Source organism: Panthera uncia, chromosome B4 (genome assembly GCF_023721935.1).
Source record: "Panthera uncia isolate 11264 chromosome B4, Puncia_PCG_1.0, whole genome shotgun sequence".
NCBI classification, from domain to species: Eukaryota; Metazoa; Chordata; class Mammalia; order Carnivora; family Felidae; genus Panthera; species Panthera uncia.
This window is the reverse complement of record NC_064809.1, coordinates 132,760,748-132,783,790: the sequence shown is the minus strand read 5'-3', so window position 1 is coordinate 132,783,790 and position 23,043 is coordinate 132,760,748. Positions and strand designations below refer to the sequence as shown.

The 23,043-nt window shown below is 55.3% G+C and overlaps 2 protein-coding genes across 4 annotated transcripts in view; both read left to right on the top strand.

Moving 5' to 3' along the window:
- Nucleotides 1-140: 140 nt before the first annotated feature.
- SCUBE1 (signal peptide, CUB domain and EGF like domain containing 1) overlaps nt 141-23,043 on the top strand; it is a 131,608-nt gene continuing 108,705 nt past the window's right edge. For both annotated transcript variants that reach the window (XM_049626477.1, XM_049626476.1), the window contains exons 1-3: nt 141-336; nt 3,851-3,982; nt 21,143-21,271. In XM_049626477.1, coding sequence (XP_049482434.1) covers nt 249-336; nt 3,851-3,982; nt 21,143-21,271 — 349 coding nt within the window. In that variant the 5' untranslated portion in view covers nt 141-248. The remainder of the gene's footprint in view (nt 337-3,850; nt 3,983-21,142; nt 21,272-23,043) is intronic.
- Nucleotides 364-23,043, top strand: part of TTLL1 (TTL family tubulin polyglutamylase complex subunit L1) — a 267,977-nt gene continuing 245,297 nt past the window's right edge. Inside the window, exon 1 of one of the 2 annotated variants that reach the window (XM_049626462.1) lies at nt 364-377. The gene's annotated coding sequence lies outside the window, so the exon portion shown is untranslated. The remainder of the gene's footprint in view (nt 378-23,043) is intronic. The other variant, XM_049626469.1, reaches the window with a different exon arrangement.

The following is a 23,043-nucleotide window of genomic DNA, read 5'->3' as shown; positions in this document are numbered from 1 at the left end:
CCCTCCGCCCCCCGCGGCCCGGCGGCCGGCGCCCATTGGCCGGCCGCACGCAGAGCCCCGCCCCCGGCGGCCGCGGGCCAATGAGCGCGCGGCTGTCAGCTCGTCAGCCGCGCCGGCTCGGTGGCTGCGAGCCCGAGCGGTGGCCGAGGAGCCAGCAGCGAGGAGCGCTCGCCGAGCGGCCGGTCGGAGGGGTCCCCGCGCCCCGCACGCCCGCACGCCCGGCCGGCCCGGCCAGGCTCGCAGCGAGCATGGGCGCGGCGGCCGTGCGCTGGCACTTGTGCGTGCTGCTCGCCCTGGGCGCGCGCGGGCGGCTGGCGGGGGGCAGCGGGCTCCCAGGTAAGCCCGGAGCCGGCGGGCGGCGGGCGCGGGGCGGCGGGGTCCCGGGTGGACCCCAGCCCCGCGCCGTCGGGAGGGCTGCAGCCCGCGCGGCCCCGCGCCCCGCCCCGCCTCTTTGCAGAGTAACTTCTGGGGCGGACGCCGGGCGCCCCCCTCCCCGAAGCCCCAGCGGCCCCGGGCGAGCGGGGTGGGGGGGGGAGGGGGGGGAGGAGGACGCCGGGAGCCCGGCGGGGGCCGCAGCAGGGGCGGGGTGGGCTGGGGCCCCGGGGGAGGGGAGGGGAGGGGAGGGGAGGGCGAGGGCGGGAGGAAGAAAGAAAGCGCGACGACCGGCCGAGGGGAGCCCCGGCGCTCTCGGACCTCGGACTGCGGGCGGGAGGGAGTGGGGACCCCGGAGCCCGACGGGCGCTCCCCCCCCCCACACCCAGGGGAGAGGGGCGCGCGGGAGCGAGGAGGCCCGGAGGGGAGACGGAGAGGAGGTGAGCCGGGGACGAGGACCGACCTAAAGAGAAAGGGGGTGGGGGAGGTGGTGGATAGAGGGACGGACCGACAGAAAGAGAGGCACAGAGGGAACACACAAAAGGACCCAGAAAGAATCCCAGGGAAAGACGGACGCTTAGAGCAGGGAGGAGAGCAGAAGACCGGAGGGGAAGGAGGAAACCCGAGGGAGGAAGGAGGAGGCAATGGGCAGCTGGAAAGAAAAAGACAGATAAAGGGACGGGCTGAGGGATGGGGAGGAAGAGAGAGGAGGAGAGGTAGAGGCGGGGGACAGCAGAGAAAGAGACGTAGGACTAGGGGTGGGAGGGGAGGGAGGGAGCAAGACCGACAGATGGGAAAGACGGAAGGATGGACGTGTGTGGAAAGCGATGGACAGACGCACAGACAGGGATGGGGGGACAGAGGGACTGACACAGAGGGAAGGAGATGGATAGGATCCAGAGGGAGGGGAGACCAGACTTGGGACATCAGGGAGGAGGCCCAGGCAAGGGAGGCGGGAGGCACCGAAGAAGGGAACAGCATCCAGAGCCTTTGGGCATGGGTTGGGGGCAGGCAGCAGAGGCTAACACAGCAGAGGGGCGCCCCAGGATTCCACAGGGAACTCCCATGTGCCCGCTCCTTCCCCTCCCGCTCTCTTGGTTGTCTGGAAGGGGTGCTCCCGGAAGGGGTGCTTCCGCAAAGCTACAAGGACAGCCTCTCCACCCACCGCTTTAGAGGAGCTTCCTCCCTCTCTCCTTAGGGGGTAGGGTGGGGTATCCTGCCTGCTTCTGCTCCCGCTCTCCTCGGCTATCTCCGGACACCCCCAGGCTGCCATGCTGGGCTCCCTGAAGTCTGTATTTGCTGGCACGGGAACACATGGTCCCTCTCCCCAGCCCCCACCTAAAGACATGTTTGGAAGATGTGTTGGGAATGCCCCCCCCCCCCAGCCCCTCGGCTAAGGTTCATCCCCTTCCATCCCCACAAGGATACCTGCCTAGGTCAGAGATTAGCGACAAGGGCGAAAGGGGTCCCAGAACCGCAGGCAGTTTCCCTCCCCCTCATTCCTGTGCGCTGACCCTTGGGATGTGCATCCGTGGCCCTATTTCCCCACTGGTCCTAACTCAGAAGTGGCCCCAGCCCTCCCCACTGGAAGGATGCAGACTGGCCCTCCCTGGCCTCTGGCTTCCTGCCCCTGAGGGTGTGCTGTCCCTGCATGGGGGTCCCTCTGTTGTCATTCCCAGGAAGGGGCTGTTCTGCTGGTCTGATGTTCCTTCTGGCCCCTGGCCTCCTACACCCACTGCTTCCCAGCTCCCGTTCCACCTTCCTTTGGGCAGCGACAGAGGATGGGCCGCTGGCCTGAGCAGACACTACGAGCCTGAAAAATGACACCACCAGCTGTGTGTGTGTGTGTGTGTGTGTGTGTGTGTGTGTGCGCGCGCGCATGTGTACAGAAGTGTTTCTGTTGTGCTTCTGGCTGATGCCTCTCTTCCTCTGGGGGAGGCTGGAGCCTTAGGGACGTAGGAGAGGAGCTTTGCCCTCTTAGAGACACCCCCCCCCCAGACTTAGAACCCGATGCCAGCCAGGGGAGTAATCCAGAGTGGACAGTCTTGAGAACCAGACAGTCTAGGGTAAGGCTGGAGTCATAAAGGGTGGGGGTCACTCCAGGACTTCGCCACACTTGCCCCTGGGTGGCTGCCCTCAGGGTAGCTGCTGAGAGTTCCTTTTCTGCTCTTCTGAGTCCTTCTATCTGTCATCCTACTGTATTTTATTCATAGCTAGCTGGAAGTAACATAGCACATAGAGCTCTAGATCTGAACTCCAGTCTCTGCCCCTAATGAACTACTGACCTACAACAGACCTCTCTGGGCCTCAGTTTCCTCATCTGTAACCAGTATTATAGCTAAGGTTCTTCTGGCTGTGCTATCCTGTGTCCCGAGGGTCCTTTCCCTGTCTGAGCTCTGTGCTGGTGGGGAGGGAGGAATGGGGTGGATGTATGTACAGATACACAGAATCTATTTTGCGTTATTTTGGCCAACAGCTATTTCAGACGGAAGGTGTGTATGTGTGTGTTGGGGAGGGAGGCGAGGAGTGTCGAGAGCCCTCAAAACCTAGACTGAACTTGGGGCACCTGGGTGGCCCAGTCAGTTAAGCATCTGACTTCGGCTCAGGTCATGATCTCACGGTTTGTGAGTTTGGGCCCCGCGTCGGGCTCTGGGCTGATGGCTCGGAGCCTGGAGCCTGCTTCGGATTCTGTCTCCCTCTCTCTCTATCCCTCCCCGACCAGTGCTCTGTCTCTCAAAAACAAATAAATGTAAAAAAAAAAAAAAAAAAAAAATTTTTTTTAAACCTAGACTGAACTTGAGTTTAGGAGTTGGGATCCAAGAACCAGGTTCGCCCCTTGGTTTCTGAGATGGAGGGGAGAGGGGATGGGCAGGTCAGAACCGTGGAGAGGCCGGCTCAGCCCCACTGAGGACGTGGCTCCACGGTCGGCTCCTGCAGCCTGGGGGCAGAAGCTGGGTGAAGAGCCATCTATTTTCACAGTCTGGGGGCTGAGTGGGGGCAGGTCACCCACCTGGGCCTCCTGGCTTGGCCTCTGTTCATCGCTCTATCCTGGCCTTGGTTTCCCCACCTGTAACCTAAAGAGGATGGACTCAAATTCTCCCAAGAGCCTTCTGGCTTCAAATTCTAGAATAAGGAGAGTGGAGGAGGGCTGGAGCCGTGCTTGTGGGGAGAGCAAGACGCACAGAGAGGCTTTCCTGGCCGTGCTCCTGCGCCTCAGTTTTGTCATATTCCTAGCAGGAGAAATAGATTGACCTAATGGGATTGTTGTGAAAATAAATGGGGGCCAGCCTTTAGGTAGCATGGTGCCTCGTAGCTCTCCCCAAAATGCTGCCAGTCGCCGCTTGTCACACAGACTGTCGTGTGATGGCTATTACTGTTAATTACCCCTGTGATCTGTGGAAGGTGGGGGGCAGAAGGAGCTCCCTGTCCCCCCGCCCCTGCGGCCACACTTGACCAGGTGTTTCCCCCTCCCCCACAGGGGCAGTCGACGTGGACGAGTGCTCGGAGGGCACAGATGACTGCCACATCGATGCCATCTGCCAGAACACGCCCAAGTCCTACAAATGCCTCTGCAAGCCGGGCTACAAAGGAGAGGGCAGGCAGTGTGAAGGTGAGCCCAGCCCAGCCCTCCCCGCTGGACCCTGCGGCTGCCACGGCCACTATACGTGGCTGATGCCCGCCCCCGTGGACACCAGCAGGGGCTAATTCTCCAGCACCCGCACCCCACGGGTGCTAGCGTCACGGGCCTCACTCAGCCTTGGGAGGGAGGCTGGGGGCTTCTTGGGAACCTACTGTCTCCCTGGAGGGAGGAATTTGGAGTCATGGGGTACCTAACTCACCCTGGAATTGAAACTTTTGTTTTGCTGTGTATTAAGTGAGGTGAAGTGTCTAACGATCTATTTGTCCTTCAGTCCCTGACTGGATGGGGGGGGCGGGTAAAGGCCTGGGGTAACCTCCACTGGGTCCCAAACTTCAGGACCACCAAAACCACCCCGTGTGGCCTGTAACTCCCCTGAAAGACCTGAGTGGTAGCCAGCCTCAGCCTTTGGGGGCTAGCTCAGGTACGAGAGCTTGGGCAAAGACGTAAATGTGTGCTGTGCCCATCTGTCTGTCCAGCCTTTCCTTCCCTGCACCCGGAGTGCTGGCTTGACTGCTCGGCACTGGAACTGCCTCCCCCAAAAAGCTGAAAGTCGGAGAGACACGAACAGCTTTGGCTGTCGTTGGAGCCAGGACTCTCCAAACTGGATGGAACCCGTGGGTGCCTCTGTCAGGGAGGGTCTGACTGGGTGGCTCTGGGGAAACGCATCATCAGGGAGCTGGAAACAGCTGTCCCCACGACCCACGTGCACACCCAGATGAGAGCCCTTGATCCAAATCTTCCCTGTCTGTCCCCACTTGACAGATGAGGAAGGCTGAGGCTCAGAGAGAAACAAGCCCCCCAGGTCCCACAGGGCACGGCGAGTACTAAGCCCCAGGTCTCTTAATTGCCATTCCACGGCTCCCTAGCATCTCGCTTTCTTGTCCCCAAGCCGTCCCAGCTTGCTTTCGCAAAGCGGAAGATTCGCGTTGGGAAAGCAACCCGCGAGAGTAAGATGTCCGTTCTGTATGAGGCTTTGCGGGAGCTTTCTGCGATGTGGCCGTGCCTCCTTGGGATGCTCACACTGTTCACCCGTCTCACTTGTTGGGCGTCCGCTTAAGGCTGAGCGCCGGGCAGCTGACAGCGTTCTGGATCCTGCCTGGCTTGGCCAGACCTCCGGCCTTGCTTGGGGCCCAGAAGCCTGAGGGGGGAGCTTGGCGCCTACCCACAGACCTCTGGAAGGAGGCCAGGCTGGAGGCAGATAGGGCAGGTCGCGAGCAAGAAGCCTGGTGGCACGGGCGGCCCCCCTGCCGGCAGTGCCTGGAGGTTCCAAGTGGCACGTGTGGGGGCGCTGCGTGACCATTTCCTGACCCTCCGTTCCCCACTCCGGGTCCAGGGCTCTAGCAAGGGAGGGCCGGGGGCAACCCCCCATCTCTGCTTGCGTAAGCCGCTGACCTGACCTGTCCTCCTCCAGCCCAGCTCCTGCGGTCCCCCTCCTGCTCTCCCCCGACCTCGAGGCCCACATCTTGTCCCCTGCCTGTTCCCCTGGAGCCCTTCAGAGTCCGGCTTCAGCTCTCCACTTGCTTGAGCCCAGCTTGGGAGTTAGACCCGCTGACTCAGTGGAAGCACGAAAAAGGAGGAGGCTTGGAAATGCGCTTCTGGAACCGCCAGGGGCCTGGCTGTCTCTCCAGCCTCTGCCCCTCACCTCCTGAAACCCTTAATAGCACCTGTGTCCTGGGCACACATCCACACAGCAGGCTGTTCCGTGTTTCTGAGCCCCAGCTTGAGTCTTTCCCCTACGAGGCGTTCGTTCCTTTTCCACCCTTTGTGTCCTGGCCAATTCCTAATCAGGCTTTAGATTTGCCTCCTCTGGGAAGCTCTCCTACACAATTACACACACACCCAGACACACACACACACACACACACACACACACAGCCCCATCGTGTATCTCCTCTGACCCCAGAAGCCCCTGGGATTTTCTCCATCATAGCATTTCTGCCTTCGGATTATAATTGTCTTGTCCTCCCACCCAACTATGAGCTCACTTACTGAGGGCTGGCCATGGGCTCAGCACTGGGGCCTCCACACTGACGCTGTCACACTTGGGCTCACGGTGAGCCCCTAGTTTGCCTTCCAGGTCTGTCCCCATCTCCCCAGCTCCTGGGGCAGGGCCTGGCAGGACGCAGAAAAGGCTTAGTCCGAGTTGGCTGTCTTTCGCCCAGACTGGAGTTCCCATCAGATGGTATGCCCACAGAGGGGCTGTGCGGGCGGCCGGGAAGCGTGGAGTGCTGGGTCCACATGGGAACTCGGTTTTGCCATGGTATCACCTCCACCCTGTCTGATGAGGGAGGGGAGCGAGAGTGGGCCTGGCCTCTGCATGGGAGCGTTGCAGCTGATGTGAAAGTCTAGGTGGTCATTTGACCTCTTGAGCCTTAGTTTACCCTCTGGTTATATGGGCCCCAAATACCCCCGCCGTAGGCTGTCCTGAGGATCGAACGACATGCGGTGTAGGGCACCGGGGGCCGGTCACACTGCCTGGCTCACGGCAGACGCTCACTACACAGCATGTGCTCGGGACGCAGATGACGGTGCCATCACTGTCCTTGTCACCATCGCCATCATCTGTCTTCAACGCCTTTCAGCGGTTCCGGCTGTGAGAGGCGGTGTGAGCTGGCTCATTTAATGACATCTTGAATGGTGGAGACTTGTGAAAATGGTTCCGTGCTGCCTGCCTCGGGGGTGTTAATTATAGTGCAATCTTGCCCCTCCCCTCAAGGAGCTTTTGATCTGGGTTGGGCCGCATGAGCTGAAATTACATATCAAGGGGAAATTCTGTCTGCTTGGTTTCTTGTTATTTTAAGTAGGCTCCGTGCCCAACGCGGGGCTTGAACTCACGACCCTGCTAACAGCCAGGCGTGCCTAGATCAGTGGAAGTTCTTAATGAACAGGGTCACACGGGTGGTAAATCGGTACCTGTTGAGCTGCCAGAAGAGGATTGCCATTTGGCTGCTCAGTCCCCAGACCTCTGGGAGCGAGTGCTGGCAGGGGCTCTGGGGACCTGAGTGGACGCTGTGCCCCTTGCACTGAGGTTTTCTCATCCTGAGGAGAGTCATCAGCCAGGGTTGACGGAGCCTGCTGGAGTGTTCCCCCAGGGGCCCTCAGCTGGCCCACCAGCTTCCCCAGGAGGGACCATGCGGACTTCTGGAGGCTTTGGAATCTGGCGGGGAGGGGAGGGGGCCGGCAGGTCACATGCAGTGGTGGCCTGAGGGAGCTTGGAGATCATCCAGATGTTCGTTCACTTCCTCAATTTACAGATGGGAAAATGGAGGCCCGAGGAGGCAGGGGTCGTGCCTGAGCTGGGACCAGGGTCCAGGTTTGGTGGGCCCATTTCTCTCAATGCATTCTGCAAGGGGTTATTGCCACCCGCGACTCTCTGCTCTGAGAAGAGGGAATCAACGGTCAATATTCAGTTGGGCACAGTGGTTGAAGCCTAGACCCTGGAGCCACGCTTCTCGGGTCCAGATCCTGCCTGGGTAGCCTCGGTGAGACTCCCTTTGTTTGTGTATATAGTAGAGGTAAGGATAGTGTCTGCTTCAGAGAAATCGTGTGCGAATGAGATGAGTTAATGTCCACAGAGCATTTGGACGTGGCCTGGTACAAAAGGCACACCAGGTGAGCCGTACCTGCTGTTCCTGTGATGGTGATGTTGAGGATGACGATGGTGACAGTGCCTGTGTTGGTGACAGTGCTGGTAATAATGACAGTGGTGGTGATGGCCATGTTGGTGATGATATTGACCATCATCACGCTGACGATGTTGTCGCTCGTCGCCGATCATCATGTTGTCCGATATACGGAAAGGAGTGAAACTTTGTCTCTTTCCGCCAGCCCCCAGGATCTGACGTGGCTGGGAAATGGGGTATTCTGGCTCACAGGCTGTTCAGATACACCACACGCATGCCTCCATATCCTCAAAGACATATAGAGACACACGTGCCATTCACAGATGACCATTCACCGAGAATGTGCAGTGAAAATTACAAGTGACAGAAAGCTCTCCTTTGTTCCACTAAACCGACCGCAGGGATGGCGAAGAGGCCACCACATTCTGCCACAGCAGACATCGGTAATCAGTCATGGCCCCCTCCAGACGGCCGTTTCCACTTTAGATAAAACCTGTTCCTCTCCCTGGACCCCTTCGTCTCGGGTCCTGAGCGGATATGGGGCTGCGCGGAGGTTGGCGATGGAGCCTTAGGGCGATCGGTACCCTCTCCTACGGATCTGGTGGACTTTGTTGTTTACGGTGATGAGCAAGAGGGCAGATTCTCGGCAAAGCGTGCCACGTTCTCACTAGTTCTTCGAGGGAAATGGACCCAGGTTGTGGGGAGCCCTGTGTGGGGCCGACTGAGCCCCTTACGCCCTTAACCGCTTCACCCTGAAGCTGCTGCTGGTTATGGAAACCCCTTCGACAAACCGCACTTCCGGGGCCATCTTGCCACGTGGTCAGTGCGCGTGTGACGATGACCGGGCTTCCCCAGGCTCGGCCGTGTTGCAGCCAATGCCAGAGAGCAACCGTGAAGCCCTGTGTGGTCAGCTGAACCCTGGCAGGGGGGCTTGCCCAGGCCAGGCTGAGGTGCCTCAGGTGGTTCAGAAGGGCTCTGGGCGAGGCTGAGGATAAATCTGTGTTTTCTGGATGATTTGCGTCTTTACAGAACCTCAGGTAACTCGAGGCACACTCACGGATGTGCCCGGTTGGAAGGGACCGGAACGGGCATCCAGGGTAGCCCCCGTGTTTTGCAGAAGACCAGCTGTCTCTGTTACCCTCTCCAGGCCCATACACACCTCAGTTTTGGCCCGCGTCACCCTGAATTTATGTTTCCCCGTGTCTCCTCCTGGGATGTGGGCTCCACAAGGGCAGTGTCCGTGACCTGTTCTGCTCCGTTCCCTGGAAGCCGGTGCCGGGCCTGGCACAGGGCTTGGAAGGCGTCTGCTGAGTAAAAGGGTGGGTAGATGAGTTCTAGCAGTCACCTCCTCCGGGAAGTCTTCCCGGCTGCCCGTGTCACCTGTGAGCATCCCCCCTGCAGAGCACCTGTGACACTGGGTTGCAATGACCCAGATGACTTCATTCGGGGTTGGGTCCAGAGCCAGTGGACAACAAGTCCTGGGATTATAAATCCCAGGGATACCAGGAAAGGCCTCCCAGAGCTTCCACGCTCTGAGAGTTTTACAGGTGAGGAAGCCGCGGACTGAGAAGGGAAGAGGCTAGTCTAGACGGAGTAAGGTTGGGGAAAATGGCCCCTGGGAGGTCAGTCTCTAGCAGGCCACCCAGCTGAGAAGTGGCAGGGCCTGGATCCAATCCGAGTCAGCCACGGGGTCCCAGTTGCAGGCCAGGCCCCTAGCAGCCTGTCTGAACAAAGCAGAAAGAACTCCTTAGCTAGAGGAGGCTGTGGAGACCTTTTCTTATGTTCACATCCCCCCTTTGCTGCCACCAGCTCATCTGAGCAAGGCTCTGTGGATGCGAGGGTCTTGAGCCCACCACCCATCCATAGAGCTGAGAGAAAGCACTCAGCCCTTCGCCTTGAGCTGCTGTCCCTCTCAACCCTTCCCTTCCCAACCGCATCCCAGCATCACTCACTTTTTTACTTCTCACGCTTGCCAGCTCCTTCCTACCCCAGGGCCTTTGCACGTTCTACTTCCCCTGCCTCTTTTCATTTAGCTAAGCCCACGCATTCCCCAGCTCACCAGACCCCTGTGCACTGGCCTCCTGGTCTGAATTAGTTGGGCCTGTTTATGCTTGTTCTGCTGAGGGGGCAGGCCAGGGGCGAGGAGGGGGCATTTCATCCCTTTTAAATGCTTCAACTCATTTAACCTTAATTGCTTTGTTTTCATAGACATTTGCTAAGGAAAAGGACCAAATTATAGCTTGAATTGGGTCTTACTAATCTTAATTAAAAGCTCTCGTTTATAATCAGGACCAGACCCCAAACGAGGAGCAAACCGCCCTCAAATGGCTTGTTTAAATAACTAAGACCCTCTTGATAATCACTGTTTAGTCTCGACCAACAGTGCACATCACCCCTTCTATGGGTACTTAATTTTTAGACTATTTATTCAAGTCGTTTATTCCACTTGCAAGTTCCAACTCGGGCCTTTTCCAGAATGCTATAATTAAAACTCTTAGGGGAAATAACTTTTTGTTTGGGCCACAGAAAATCAAATGTATTATTATTTTCCCCCTTTTTGTGTGTGAGAAGGAAAAAAAAAGACGACAACCCTATAGGCATCAGAGATCACAAAATGAGCATGTATGTAATGAATATAAATAGCCATTTCCTGAATTTTATGTCCCCAGGGTCCACTTGTCAGTCACTGAAGTCAGGTAGATTACAGGGCATGCTATTAAGCGTTTTAAGAAAACTCCTAATAACACACCCGGCGATCCGTTTAGTTTAACATCAGCAAAAAAAAAAAAGAAATCTTAAAACCAATTGGCCTCCTTAGGGAATAATGCCTATGACCTTATTAAATCATTTTCATCGATCATTATTGCACATTTTATTGGAACTGCAGGTAAAATTCTGCTTTTTGGGAGGCCAGGAAAGGCAGTAGGAGGTGGGCTGGGGGCGGGGGCAGGCTTGGGGAGGGGAAATTCTTCTTCAAGTCTTAAAACGTGCAATTATGCATGCTAACGTGTGCCCCACTGAACATGAAAGTGCTCTAGTCCAGCAGACCAGCAGGCAGGAAGAAGTCAGATGTGACTTAAAATTCCAAGTTGCTTAAAATTCCAAGTCAGCTAGCAATTAGACGGCCTTGCTTTTGCAACCGGTCCCAGCTCTGCCTCAGACCTGAGGCTTGCCGGAGCCCCATATCCATGTTGAGAAGGAAAAGTGACAATGTCATACCATTGGCCTTTAGGCACTGGAGGCAAGTTGGCCCCCGTGAGCCTCAGTTGGCCCATCTGTAAAATGTGTCCGCTGGACCGGATTCAGTTTGCAACTGAGAATGTTCACTGAGCGCCTACTCTGTGCCAGGCTTGGTGTTGGGGCCAGGACACGTTTTTTTCCTGGCCTCACTGGTCAGTGGGAGAGACAGACTGGGAAAGACGGGAACATAACAGGGTGTGGGGAGGGCAGCAGTGGAAATACAGACCTGACTCGGGGGGTAAAGAAGAGACAGTGTGGATCTCCGCCTCGGGAGGGAAGAACTTAGAGAGGCTCCCTTGGAGAAGCGTTTATGCAGGCTAAGTTAGGAACGCAGACGTTCCTTCCAGCTCTGACGGTCCAGGAAGGCATCCGTAGCATATGGATGCAGAGGCCTTTTTTGGTCTCGGCTGACTCAGTAAGTCCAGTGAGTGACTTAACCTTCCGGAGGCCTCGTTCCTTATCCAACCAGTCAGACCAGTGGCACCTGCCTCCCAGAAGAGCATTTGAGCAGAGGTAAGGGCCTCTGTGCTGTGGCTGAGAGTGTGTCGAAGGCAGCCCAGGGCCTGCGCCTCGTGCTTTCTTTTTCCTCTAAATCCCCATTTCTCCTAGGGTTCTAGGGTCTCTGCCCCCCGCCCCCACCCCCAGAGCCCCAGCCCCCCACCCTCGGGCAGCAGCCCCTCTCTGCCCCTTCCTCTGGGCTCTCTCTCCTCCTCTTGGCCGCTTCTTATTACAGTGGCTGTATTTGTTTTTCCATCTGAGGAATGCTAACCAGAAAAAACCATTATTTCTAAGAAAATAAACTGCGGGCCTGTCGGCCTTTGGATGCTACTGAAATGGATGATGGCCTTTCCCCAAGGCCTTGAGACAAAGAGGGCCAGAGGGCTCGTGTGTGCGCGGGCAAGGTCACGGGGCCTCGGAGGGACTCCGGGGGGGTCCTCCAGATGGGCCGGGGCTGTAGCCCTGGGAGGACAGAGTTTAAAACCCCAGTCAGCCTGCTTGGACTCTGGCCGCCGGTATCGATCACTCCCTACTCTCCTCCAGGCTCCAGAATGTACTTTCTCTGGGAGTGGCCATCCTTCCATGTGGGTGTCCTGCCCCTTGTGTCAAGGGGAGTGGAGCCAGGCATGGGTCCATGGAGAACTGGATGCCGGCCCTGGGTGACCTTGGGCAGGTCTGTGGCCCTCTTGGGCCCTAGTGGGCTGACTGCAAAGTTTAGGGCCAGAGCTAGGCGAGCCCAGGTCCCTTCGGACCCCTGTAGCGGGCAGCTCCTTCTTCAGGGTGCCCCTTGCCACGGTGGCACCTAATGTTGGCTTAGTCTCTGGGGCTGGCCGATGGGCTTGGGCTGGACTGTCAGTCCCCTGTCCCTTCCCACTGGCAGCCCTGGGGACAGGCCCGGGCCTGGCCGGTGTGCTGGTGGGGGAGGCTCTCCTCATATGAGACAGGTTCATCTGTGTCTGGGCCGTCGTCCCTTGTCAGGCTGGCAGCGACTTGTGGCCAGGGTCCGGGCTGAGGGTGAGGCGCCAGCCTGGGGAAGGCATTGGTAGGGAGAGGAGGAGGCGGGGAGGTGCCTTGATCCTCGGTAAGGACCGTGGGCCCTGACTTCCTCGGTCACTGAGACCGAGAGTTTCTCCAGACGGTCGTGGTAAGGTTAGGGGGGCAGAGTCTGGAACCGGCCCGCCTGAGTTCCAGCACTGGCTTTGCCCCTTACTAGCGGGTGGTAGTAGGCGAGTCGCCTAAGCCCTCTGAGCCTCAGTTTCTTTGTCTGTGATGAGGGAAGCTAATTAAGCCTTCCTGCTTGGGCTCTAGTGAGGGGTGAGCCGCTTGCCATTAAGATGGTGTTTGGTGTGGAGTTGCCACTGCTGCTGCTGTTTGTGTTGGAGAGAAACCCCACCGGGGATTTGGAGAGAAAGAAGGAAAACGAACTGCCCCAGGCCAGCACGGGCTGCCCCCTGCCCGAGCCTCTGAGGTTGGAGTCTTGAGTTCAAGGTGCTGTCCGCCCCTGACTTGCTGATAAGATTAGCTCTTGAGTTCCCCTCTGTGGGCTCGGCTAGCCCTTTATAAAGTCCAGTGGGCATCAGAGGGGCTCCGGGGTGCCGGCTTACCCATTCTGAGGGGCGGCTCGGGCTTTCTGGCAGCTCCGTGTTTCTGACTGTCATCCTGTTGAGTTCAGAGGTGGCTGGGCCCGCATAGCAGTCCCTCAGCGCCCGCAGTTTAGCAGGATTTAGGGCTTCTCCTCTGCCTTTTGCTAAGGGGACAGGAGAATGACAGTGCCTCTACTTGGCAGAGGGGACCGACGGGCGCCTCAACTCTGAGCTGGCTGCCCGGGGCCCCTCGTCACTTCCATCTCGAACATTCCAACAGGTCAGCTTTCCCTTGACCAGGTTCGGTATCCTTTAGGCTGGATGCCAGAGCCTGGGAAGAGCCCCCAGCGAAGGGTTCAGGGTGTTTGGTGGGGAGAAGGGGAATAATCCACTGCCCCTTGTCCTTTGGTTTGGTAGGAAAATTCCTCCTGGGGCTTGGGAGCCACACACCCGCTGTGAGCCCACACCGGGCAGGTGGTATTTGAGGCTGGTTCGGGACAACATCCTTCTGGTTTTCCTGTGTCCAGGCAGAGCCCCAGTTACCCAGCCAGCACAACAGATGACAGCGGTGACGGCATTAATGTTTTAAAAATTGTAAACAGGGGTGCCTGGGCGGCTCAGCCCGTTAAGCATCCGACTTCGGTTCAGGTCGTGATTTCACAGTTCATGGGTTTAAGCCCCACGTCAGGCTCTGTGCCGACAGCTCGGAGCCTGGAGCCTGCTTTGGATTCTGTGTCTCCCTCTCTCTGCCCCTCCCCCACTTGCACTCTGTCTCTCTCTCTCTCTCTCTCAGAAAATGAATAAATGTTAAAAAAATTTTTTAACTGTAAACAACTTTATTGAGATATAATTCACACACCATGCCTTTAAGGTGTACCTACAGTTCGTTGCCTTTTGGTACACTTACAGAATTGTGTACCCATTGCCACAGTCAACTACAGGACCTTTTTATCACCCCAAAAAGAAACGCTGCACCTCTTAGCCGTCACTCCCCAGCCCTCCAGCCCAAGAAAACCACTCATCTACTCTCTGTCTCGATAGATTTGCCTTTTCTGGAGACTTCATGTAAACGGAATCTTATGACACGTGGTCCTTCGTGACGTGGACGGCATTAACTTTGAGGTCAAGTGGCCTCGCTCGTGTTCTGGTTCCACTTGTAGCAGCTGTGTGATCTTGGGCAGGGGAGGCAACTTCTCTGAGTCTTGGTTTCCCCTGCTACAAAACAAAGATGTTGGGACGTACCTCTCCGAGGGGGCATACGTGAAGGGCCTGCCTACCGTCCACACGTTGTGGGGGTCGGTGAACGGAAGCTACACTCGGGACGATTGCTCATTTGTTCTGTGTTGAGCAGACTTTTGTCGAGCAGGGCTCTGCTAGTGCTGAGGCTTACGCTGAACAGAACACGGCTCATGCCCCAAGGAACTCACAGCCCCAAAGGACAGATACATAGCAAACAAGAGCCGTGGTAGACTCCATGCACGGGGCTCTGGGGCCCAGAGGGGGAGGAGGAGCCCTGTCCGCCAGGGGATCAGTCGAGGTTTCAAGAGGGAGATGACGCTGGGGCTCGTAGGTGTCCTATGAACAGGAAGGAGCCCCAGGCTAGGGAACAGCATGAGCAAAAGTGTGGTGGCCTGAATCTATGCCGGCCATGGAGGGGCGGTCAGCAAGCAGCTTGAACCCCATGGTCATCTTGGATCTTGAACTGGGCAGTGGGGAGGGCCTTCCCACCCTCCGGCTGAGCCACGGTCATTGTGTGCAGTTAGGAATGAAAACGTATATAGATTTGTGTTGGTTTTGCGTGACCTCTGACCTTTCCCATAATTAACTGCTGGGCCCACTTCTGGCATTGTCTCCCCAGAAGGGAAACCTGATCAATGGATGCCAGGGGTCCACAGAGAGCCGGGTCTCATTACTCAATCATTACAAACCCAGAGCTTAACCCTGTGCCACCGGAGACAGGAGGCTTAATCCTTCCTGCTAGGCGCCCTGCAAAACTAGCTTCCCTCGAGCGTAATTAGCCAACAAACCGGATTAAGATTTATTCACCAATAAGGACTCAACTTCCTAAGCCATACATGTCTCCCAGAATGGATGCCTGATCTGAGGGGTGCATGGTTTTTCCTAAAGCCCCCAGACAAAGGAGAAGACATGCTATAGCCAGGGAAGGGGTCTTTGTTAGAGCGTTTGGTCTCCACTGCCTGCAACGAACGTCAAGGAAAAAAAAAAAAAATGCCAGTTTCAAGGAGGAACAAGAAGACGTTTTTCAGTAATGATCTCTGAAAGTAGAGAGCAGGGTGCTTTAAAAATCCTCATTTCGAGAACCTTTCCAGTCAGTCCTGATTCTTAGGAAAAATGCCCTGAAATAGGATTCAAATAAAATGAGAAGGAGCTCTGACTCATTGCAATACAATCTTTTAGAACCTAGGCACCACCGAATAAATATATATTTTATGGGGCAGCAAGAATCAATTTTGAATTAAATGGAAAAAAAAAAAAACTATACTCTTCTCATCCGAGTTGCAGTGTTGTTGGCATATAACCAGAGCTGTGGGATCGCACACGCTGCCATTTTAATGCAGGAAAAATGGAACTTTGTGTCCTTTTAAAAATCCCATAATGAGTGGCTCCTGTGTTGCTTTGCTCTACCCTGTTAGATGTTGGGAGCTGTTTTCTGTTGAGGAATGAATTTTCACTAAAGAAAGAAAATGCAGGGCGCCTGGTGGGGGGCTCAGTTGATTAAGCGTCCGACTTCAGTTTAGGTCATGATCTCGCGGTCCGTGAGTTCGAGCCCCGCGTCGGGCTTTGTGCTGACAGCTCAGAGCCGGGAGCCTGCTTCGGATTCTGGGTCTCCCTCTCTCTCTGCCCCTCCCCCCACTTGTGCTCTGTCTCTATCTCTCAGAACTAAATAAATGTAAAAGGAAAAACAAAAACAAAAAACAAAAAAAAAGAAAGAAAACGCGGGGCACCTGGGTGGCTCAGTCGGTTAAGCATCTGACTTCGGCTCTGGTCATGATCTCATGGCTCCAAACCCCACATCGGGCTTTATGCTGACAGCTCAGAGCCTGGAACCTGCTTCGGATTCTGTGTCTCCCTCCCCCGCTCACGTTCTGTCACTCTCTCTGAAAATAAGCAAACGTTAAAAAAAATTCTTTTATTTTAAAGAAAATGCAAGCTGGAGAAGGAGCAGGGATGGCTGGGGTGAGCACTCGGGTCAGATCTCCCCCCCCTTCCCTTCGGTTCCCACTCACGTGACCCCTCCCCATCACCACCCCTCAACCTCAAGGCTAGGTATGCACGTGGGAAACACAAATAACGATGCATGTGACGTCTCCTTCCCACTTTCTCCCCAGTAACTTTTTGGAGCATGAAGCGCTTTTAAAAAGTCTTCACCTCTTGCTCCAACAGGTGCGGCGTCTGCCTTTGAACACAGCCCCCGGCCAGGGGCTCGGAGACAAGGTGCTCAGCCACGCCGTGCCTCAGCCTCCATGTCAGTGAAATGGGAGTAGCCCTGACACCTGGCTCTCACACAGCCTCCGCCCTCCAGTGCCTGCCTCCGTTGCCACCTGGCCATCTTCCTTCTGTGCGTCTGTGTGTTGTTCTTCCATGGTGTTCTCCTCTTTGTCCCAGCATCCTCTCTGCGGGTATCCAAAGTTCCCTCTTCTTAGAAGGACACCAGTCATTAGATTAGGGCCCGTCCCACTCCAGTATGACCTCATCTTAACTTGCTTACATCTGCAAAGACCCTATTTCCAAATCAGGTCACATTCACAGATACTGGGGGTTAGGGCACCGAAACGTTTTTTGGAACGACACAGCTCAACCCACAATAATCGTTTTGGAATAAACATCCAGAGAGCTTGGCTCTGTTCCCCTCCATTCCTTCACCCTCTCCCTGCCCCATCTGCCTGTTTCTCATTCTCCGGCTTTTTTTTTTTTTTCAAGTCTTATTGATTTATTTTGAGAGAGAGAGAGAGTCCCAAGCAGGGCTTGAACCCACGAACTGTGAGACTGTGACCTGGGCCGGTACCAAGAGTCAGACGCTTAACCGACCGAGCCACCCAGGCACCCTCATTCTCCAGCTTTAACAGTCCTGAAAAAGTGGTCAGAGCCTGAGGGGCATCTTGGAAGCCTGTGTGGCCTTCTCCAGGGCTGGCAGCTCACGGATACATTTATCACAGTAATAAATCCACTTGCTTCGGCAGAGATGATTTTAGCTGATTGGTTTGTGTGTTCATCTCTTACGTATTAAAAAAAAAACAAACATGATTACAAAAGACAAAACCTCAATGCACAGACACAGACCTCAGGGGAGGGGGGCTTCATTTGTGAGCAGGTATTACAGGCTGATCTCAGAAGCACGTCAGGCCCGGGGATTAAAGGGGAACTGATGGTTCTAAGATGCTTGGATGTGGGGGAATCCTTCGGAGATAAATGAAGGGAAGACAGTGAGCCATAGACATGCCTGCACTCTTCTGCCAAACTGGCATCGACTATGGCTGACACTATAGGGTGTCCCAGGAAGGAAAGGCTAGAGTTGTTTTATTGATTACTCAGCAATCTCTTTATAATGCATTATGGGTATAGTGACCAAATAGTTTGTTAGTTTGCGGGTGCAGAGTGTTTTCTTAGTAATTCCAGCATAAACTGGGACTATGCCAAGCAAATTGGGGCATACGATTATGTTAACCAGGGTAAGAGATGTTTTTCTTAGACCTTCCCGCCATTGAAAGAGCCGGTTTCCTTGAATTTTATGGACGTGGTGACTCTAACTGATAGTGTTTCCTTCTTTGCTTTAGCTTCCAGGAGGCTCAGAGCCGTATTTGTGGCCAACTTTTTGAAATCGTGCTGGAAATTACCAAACGTAATTTTGCAGGGTTTCACCAGCTTTCTCTTACTCTTCAACCCTCATTATTTCCTCCTCCTCCGCCTCCTTCTTCCTCTTTTTCTTTTTCTTCTTCTTCTTCTTCTTCTTCTTCTTCTTCTTCTTCTTCTTCTTCCTAACACCTTATTCTTTTTGAAAATCTTATTGTATGTATTTCATAAGCTGTTTAGATGGATCGTGTTTGCAGAAATGGATGGGTGGGTGAATGGCTGGATAATGGAAGAGTGGGTAAGGGTGGTGTGTGTGTGCATGTGCGGAGGGATGGATAGGTGTTTGGATCGATGGATGTGGATCGACGGATGGATAGGTGGTTAGACATTTGGGTAGGTGGATGAGTGAATGGATGTTTAGGTGTTAACGATGGGTGCCTAGCCTAATATTTAGATGGATGGATGCATAGTTAGACACGTGGGCAGATATCTGGCTGCACAATTGGATGGGTGAATAATAGAGGATTGGATGAATGGGAGGGTGGTCGGCTATTTAGATGAATAGATGTTAGCATGAATAGACACGTGGAAGGATGGATGCACAAATAGGTGTTTGGATGATGAGATAACACTCTCGCAGCACACGGTGCAGATGTGCCAAGGGTGAAATAAGGGGCATAAAGTAATTTGCCAATGCCTGGCACGTCACGGGCATTCTAACTCACTAGAAAGGACACCGCTTTTTCAGACTGAAAGACCTTCCTTCTGACCCTTGCCCTACCATGTACTGTGTGACCTTGAGCGATTACCTCGCCTCTCTGCACTTCAGTTTGCTCAACCTTCAAATGAAGTTAAAATACCCGCTCCAGAGGGTTGCTATGAAAATTCAATGAGCCGGTGTATGTTTCAGGAGGAAATATCTGCACACTTCCTTCTGGGGTACAACTTGAGAGAGAGAATTCTTTTACCCGAGCATGGGGTAGAAGTCCTTCTGCTCAATCTGACTGATCCAACCTAAGTCACATGCCCACCCTGGAACCAATAGCTGCTGCAGGTACTGTCTGGGTTGGACTGACCAGGCCCCCCCCCCCCCCCCCCCCCCCCCCCCCCAGCGCTGGGACCAGGCCATCTTCTCCTGAGTCACTGTTTACACGAAGGAAAGGAGGAAGGGAACGGTTTGGGAGCTGCTGTGTTCAGATCAGATGAGAGACGATGCTGATGCTGAGCGGGTGGTGGGTTGGGTGACCAGTGGGCAGACTGCAACCATGTTAAGGGTGTAGAAAAGCCATGCTTTGGAAGCTGCTGTGATGTTGGTGGAGAGGTGGAAGGATTACAGTATCCATGGGGACAGGGACCCCGAGGGAAGTACAGGCTGATGAATTAAAATCAGGCCGTGTTACCTTCGGAGTGTCCGGGAGATTCAGGGGGAAAGGTGGTTGGATTGGTTTATCTGGGGCTCTGGCAAAAGGTCAGAGCCGCAGAGAATGAGAAGTAATCAACGTCTCCGTCTTATAAACCCATGTGCCCTTTCAAACGTGAAATCTTATCTCTAACTTCAGTGGTATTTAAAATGTCTCAGCGCATTAAATATAATGGTTAAGAACAATCCAACTGACTTGCAGAACTGAGTCGGCTTCCCAGCTGACGCTGACGGCCATGGCAGGCGGGTTTGATGGGAGCTCCTGTCTCCCACCCCTTTGGGGATCCGGACTCCTTTGTTATTCCCTCGTCATGGCTGCACCGGTGGGCACAGTCCGGGCTCTGTTTTCTGGCATTTTCGCGCCGCCATTTTCACCAAAGTTATCCCATCTGCTGGCAACATCACTGGCAGGCAGACGTCTAGACAGTGGTTGGTCATCTCCTGAGTCGGGGAGCTCACTACCTCCTGAGACAGCCTCTGACCAAATGGACATTCCTACCTGCGAACTCCAATTCGCCCCCCGTGGCTTTCCTCCGCTGGGTGCAGCTCTACCCTCAGGACCAGCACGGGGAGAGTATGGAGCTGGGTGTCTCTCTATGCCAGGCCTTTGAGGGAGCAGCCAGGCTTGCCTTCAGAACGCTCTCTTCTTTGGACCGGCTTCCGCAGCCGGAACCCGGCTTCCAGTATCCCATTTTGACCCTGGAGGGGAGGGGCTGATTTTTCCCGAGAGACACTTCCGGTTCTCCTTAGCTCGGGCGCTTCCGGTTGCCCTGAGCACAGTACTTCCGGTTCCCCCGTGGGGCACTTCCGGCTCCCTTTTCCAGGCCTTCCTGTGTTGCCTGTGGAAGTCGGCCGGGGTGGGGGCTGAGACTGCGAATCCGGGGAGCGTTTGGGCAGGGGTTGCCGAAGCCCAGGCAGAGCTGGGAGAAGGGCAGGTGCCCCCAGGCGGTGCTGGGGGTGGTTCTCCCTGGGCCCCGGCTCCCCCTGCTTGCTACTCCCAGAGATGCGGTGGGCTCGCGCCCCGTGGGGCTCCCAGGCCAGGCTGCCCAGTTCGAATCCCACTGGTACCACTTTCTAGGTCTGGCGTCCCTGTGCCTCGCTTTCTTTGGTGCCCTTGTAAAGTGGAATAAGGATAACGGTGTCCCCCTTCCCAAGTTACTGGGCGGTGTGGGGAGGTAATGACATATGGTGTTGCCAGCAGGCCTTGGGGATAGAAGCGGCTCGTTGAATGTTAACTAGGCGCGTTCCTATTATTCTCTGAGGTCTCTCAAATCTCTCTGGAACTCTAGAACTGATAGCCCTTTGACCCCTGATGGGAAATGTTGCAAAAGACTTAAAACAGCGAAAGGGGTGACCTTTACAGAGGCTGTTGGCCATTGTTTATGAGACAGAAGCCTTTGTTACAACAAGGAAACTGGAGCGGTGGAAATCCAGGCTTCAGACGTTACTGGGGAAGGAAACTGTTTCGGCAGAGTGTGCGGACTTTCCTCTCACCGCAGAGGCGACGCTTTTGGCGGTGCGCAAAGTTCACGTTACTCAGTACTCCCTGCTTCACACGTAATGAGCTCTGTCTCTGGGAGGCTTTCAGATAGACTGAAGGCAGCCGGCGTGGGGGGATTTTAAACAGGGTCCCCACATGCAGCTATTGGGAGGCTTTTGAGGGAGGCAGCGCTGGGTGTGAATCGTGTCTGCTTCGCTATGGTGAAGGCCCCCTGCACGTGGCTTGGCACGTGGCTCTGCCCTGTGAGGAGGTGGCCGGCCTCGCTGCAGAGCCAAGAGCCTTGTCGTTGTCGTCTGCGGGTCCCCGGCCCCCGGCAAGGACTTTAGTGAACACCTACTGAGTCATTCCCCCGACCACCCCCAAACCAGTCATGCCCTGGGGGCCTCAGTGGTAGCGGGGAGGCCAGACCCCCAGGCCCTTCCTCTGATCCCTCTCCTGGCCCTCGTTTTGCAGACATCGACGAGTGTGAGAATGACTACTACAATGGGGGCTGTGTGCACGAATGTATCAACATCCCGGGGAACTACAGGTGCACCTGCTTTGACGGCTTCATGTTGGCCCACGATGGACACAACTGCCTGGGTGAGTGACGCCGCCGTGCCCTGCCTGCGAGGCTCGCCCTGCCTGTTCTTCGGCTCCAGCGTGCGGTGCTGGGGGCCGTGGGAAGTCTCGCCCCCTCCCCGCCCTGGTTCCTGGTATTGCTTTGCTACGGCCGCCAGAACAAAATAGCATAGACCGGTAGGCTCAAACAACAGCAATTTATTTTCTTACAGTCCCGGAGGTTGGAAGTCCGAGGTCAAGATGCTGGCGGGGTTGGGTTTTCTGAGGCCTCTCTCCTTGGCTTGCAGACGGCCACCTTCTTGCTTGTGTTCACACGGCCATCTCTGCATACACGTAGCTGGTTTCTGTCTCTCTGTGTCTCTCCTTTTTCTGTGTGTGTCCTCACCTCCTCTTATAAGGGCACCGGTCTTCCTGGAGTGGGGCCTGTCTTCACAACCCATTTGTAACTCAATTACCACTTTAAAGGCTGTGTCTCCAGATAGGTCACGTTCTGAGGCACTAGGGGGTTAGGGCTCCGACATGTGGATTTGGGGAACACAGTTCAGCCCGTGACAAGGAATTCTTCTGTATCTCCAGATTCTCCTGGTTCAGACGCATACGTTTAAGCCAGTTATAAGAGTAATACAATAAAATTGGGAAGATGTAAGAGAACGGAAAGGATTGGAAAATGGCTTAGTCGCGCTGGTGCGTTTGCTTGCCGCCTTCTCTGCACCCAGCTGTGATTTCCTGTGGTGGCAGTCAGGTGGCCCCTTTAACATCATGTGCACCTCGGGTACCCTCAGCCTGGCCCCTGTGCTCACCATTTTGTGGTTGCCTCATAATCTGCTAAGTTGACTAATAACCCGGGGCTGCCATGACGATGTGCCACGCTGAGTGGCCGAGACGACAGAAACGTGTTCTCTCGCAGGCTGGAGGCCAGGAGTCTGAAGTCAGGCTGTCAGCAGAGTTGATTCCTTCTGAGGGCTTCCGAGGAGAATCTGCTCCAGGCCTCTCTCCTAGCTCCTGGCCGCTTCGGGCATTCTGTGCTAGTCAGTCACGGTCTCCCCGTGTTTGCACATCGCCTCTGTTCCATGCGTGTCTCTGTGTCCAAACCTCCCTGCTTTATACGGACACAGTCATGTTCCCATGACCTCATCTGCAGAGACCCTATCCCTGTTACGGTTCCACAGATGCTGGTCTTTAGGACTTCAGCATCTTTTGGGGGACATAATTCAACCCATCACAGAGGTGGCTTGCGGTCTGCGGCAGGAACACCATCATGGCAGGAAGCACAGGGTCTCAAAGCAGAGGTACCTGTCCCCCAGGCCCTCTTCTGCGACTGGCCGCCGGAGTGACACAGGGCACAATGGCTAGAGCTGAGGAAGTAAGACCGTGAACTTGACGGGAGCGTGGCTGTGGATACATTATTACTGTCTCGGGGTCTCGGTCCCTTGTTGGTGGCGGGGGTTCCAAAGGGCGGCTTCCTCACAGACCCTGGTGAGCAGGAGCTGACATGATGTCCTGATGCTGAGAAGCACGCCCGGCACGGAGTTCTCCATTCTAGTCGCTGTCGCTATCGTCACAACCTCTGAGCCTCAGTCTTCCCCACTGTGAAATAGGGACAGTTATGCAGGTCACGTGCAAGGATGAAATGACACGGTGAAGTGGAGTGATCGGCGTTTAGCACGTGCAGATAATCAACAAGCAGGCATTACCATTCCTCTGGGTGACTCAACCTCCCTTTTATGCTTGGCAAATAAGATCGTTTGCTTATTTCGTTTGCTTGTTTTCAGCAACCGAGGCTGGAGGTGATT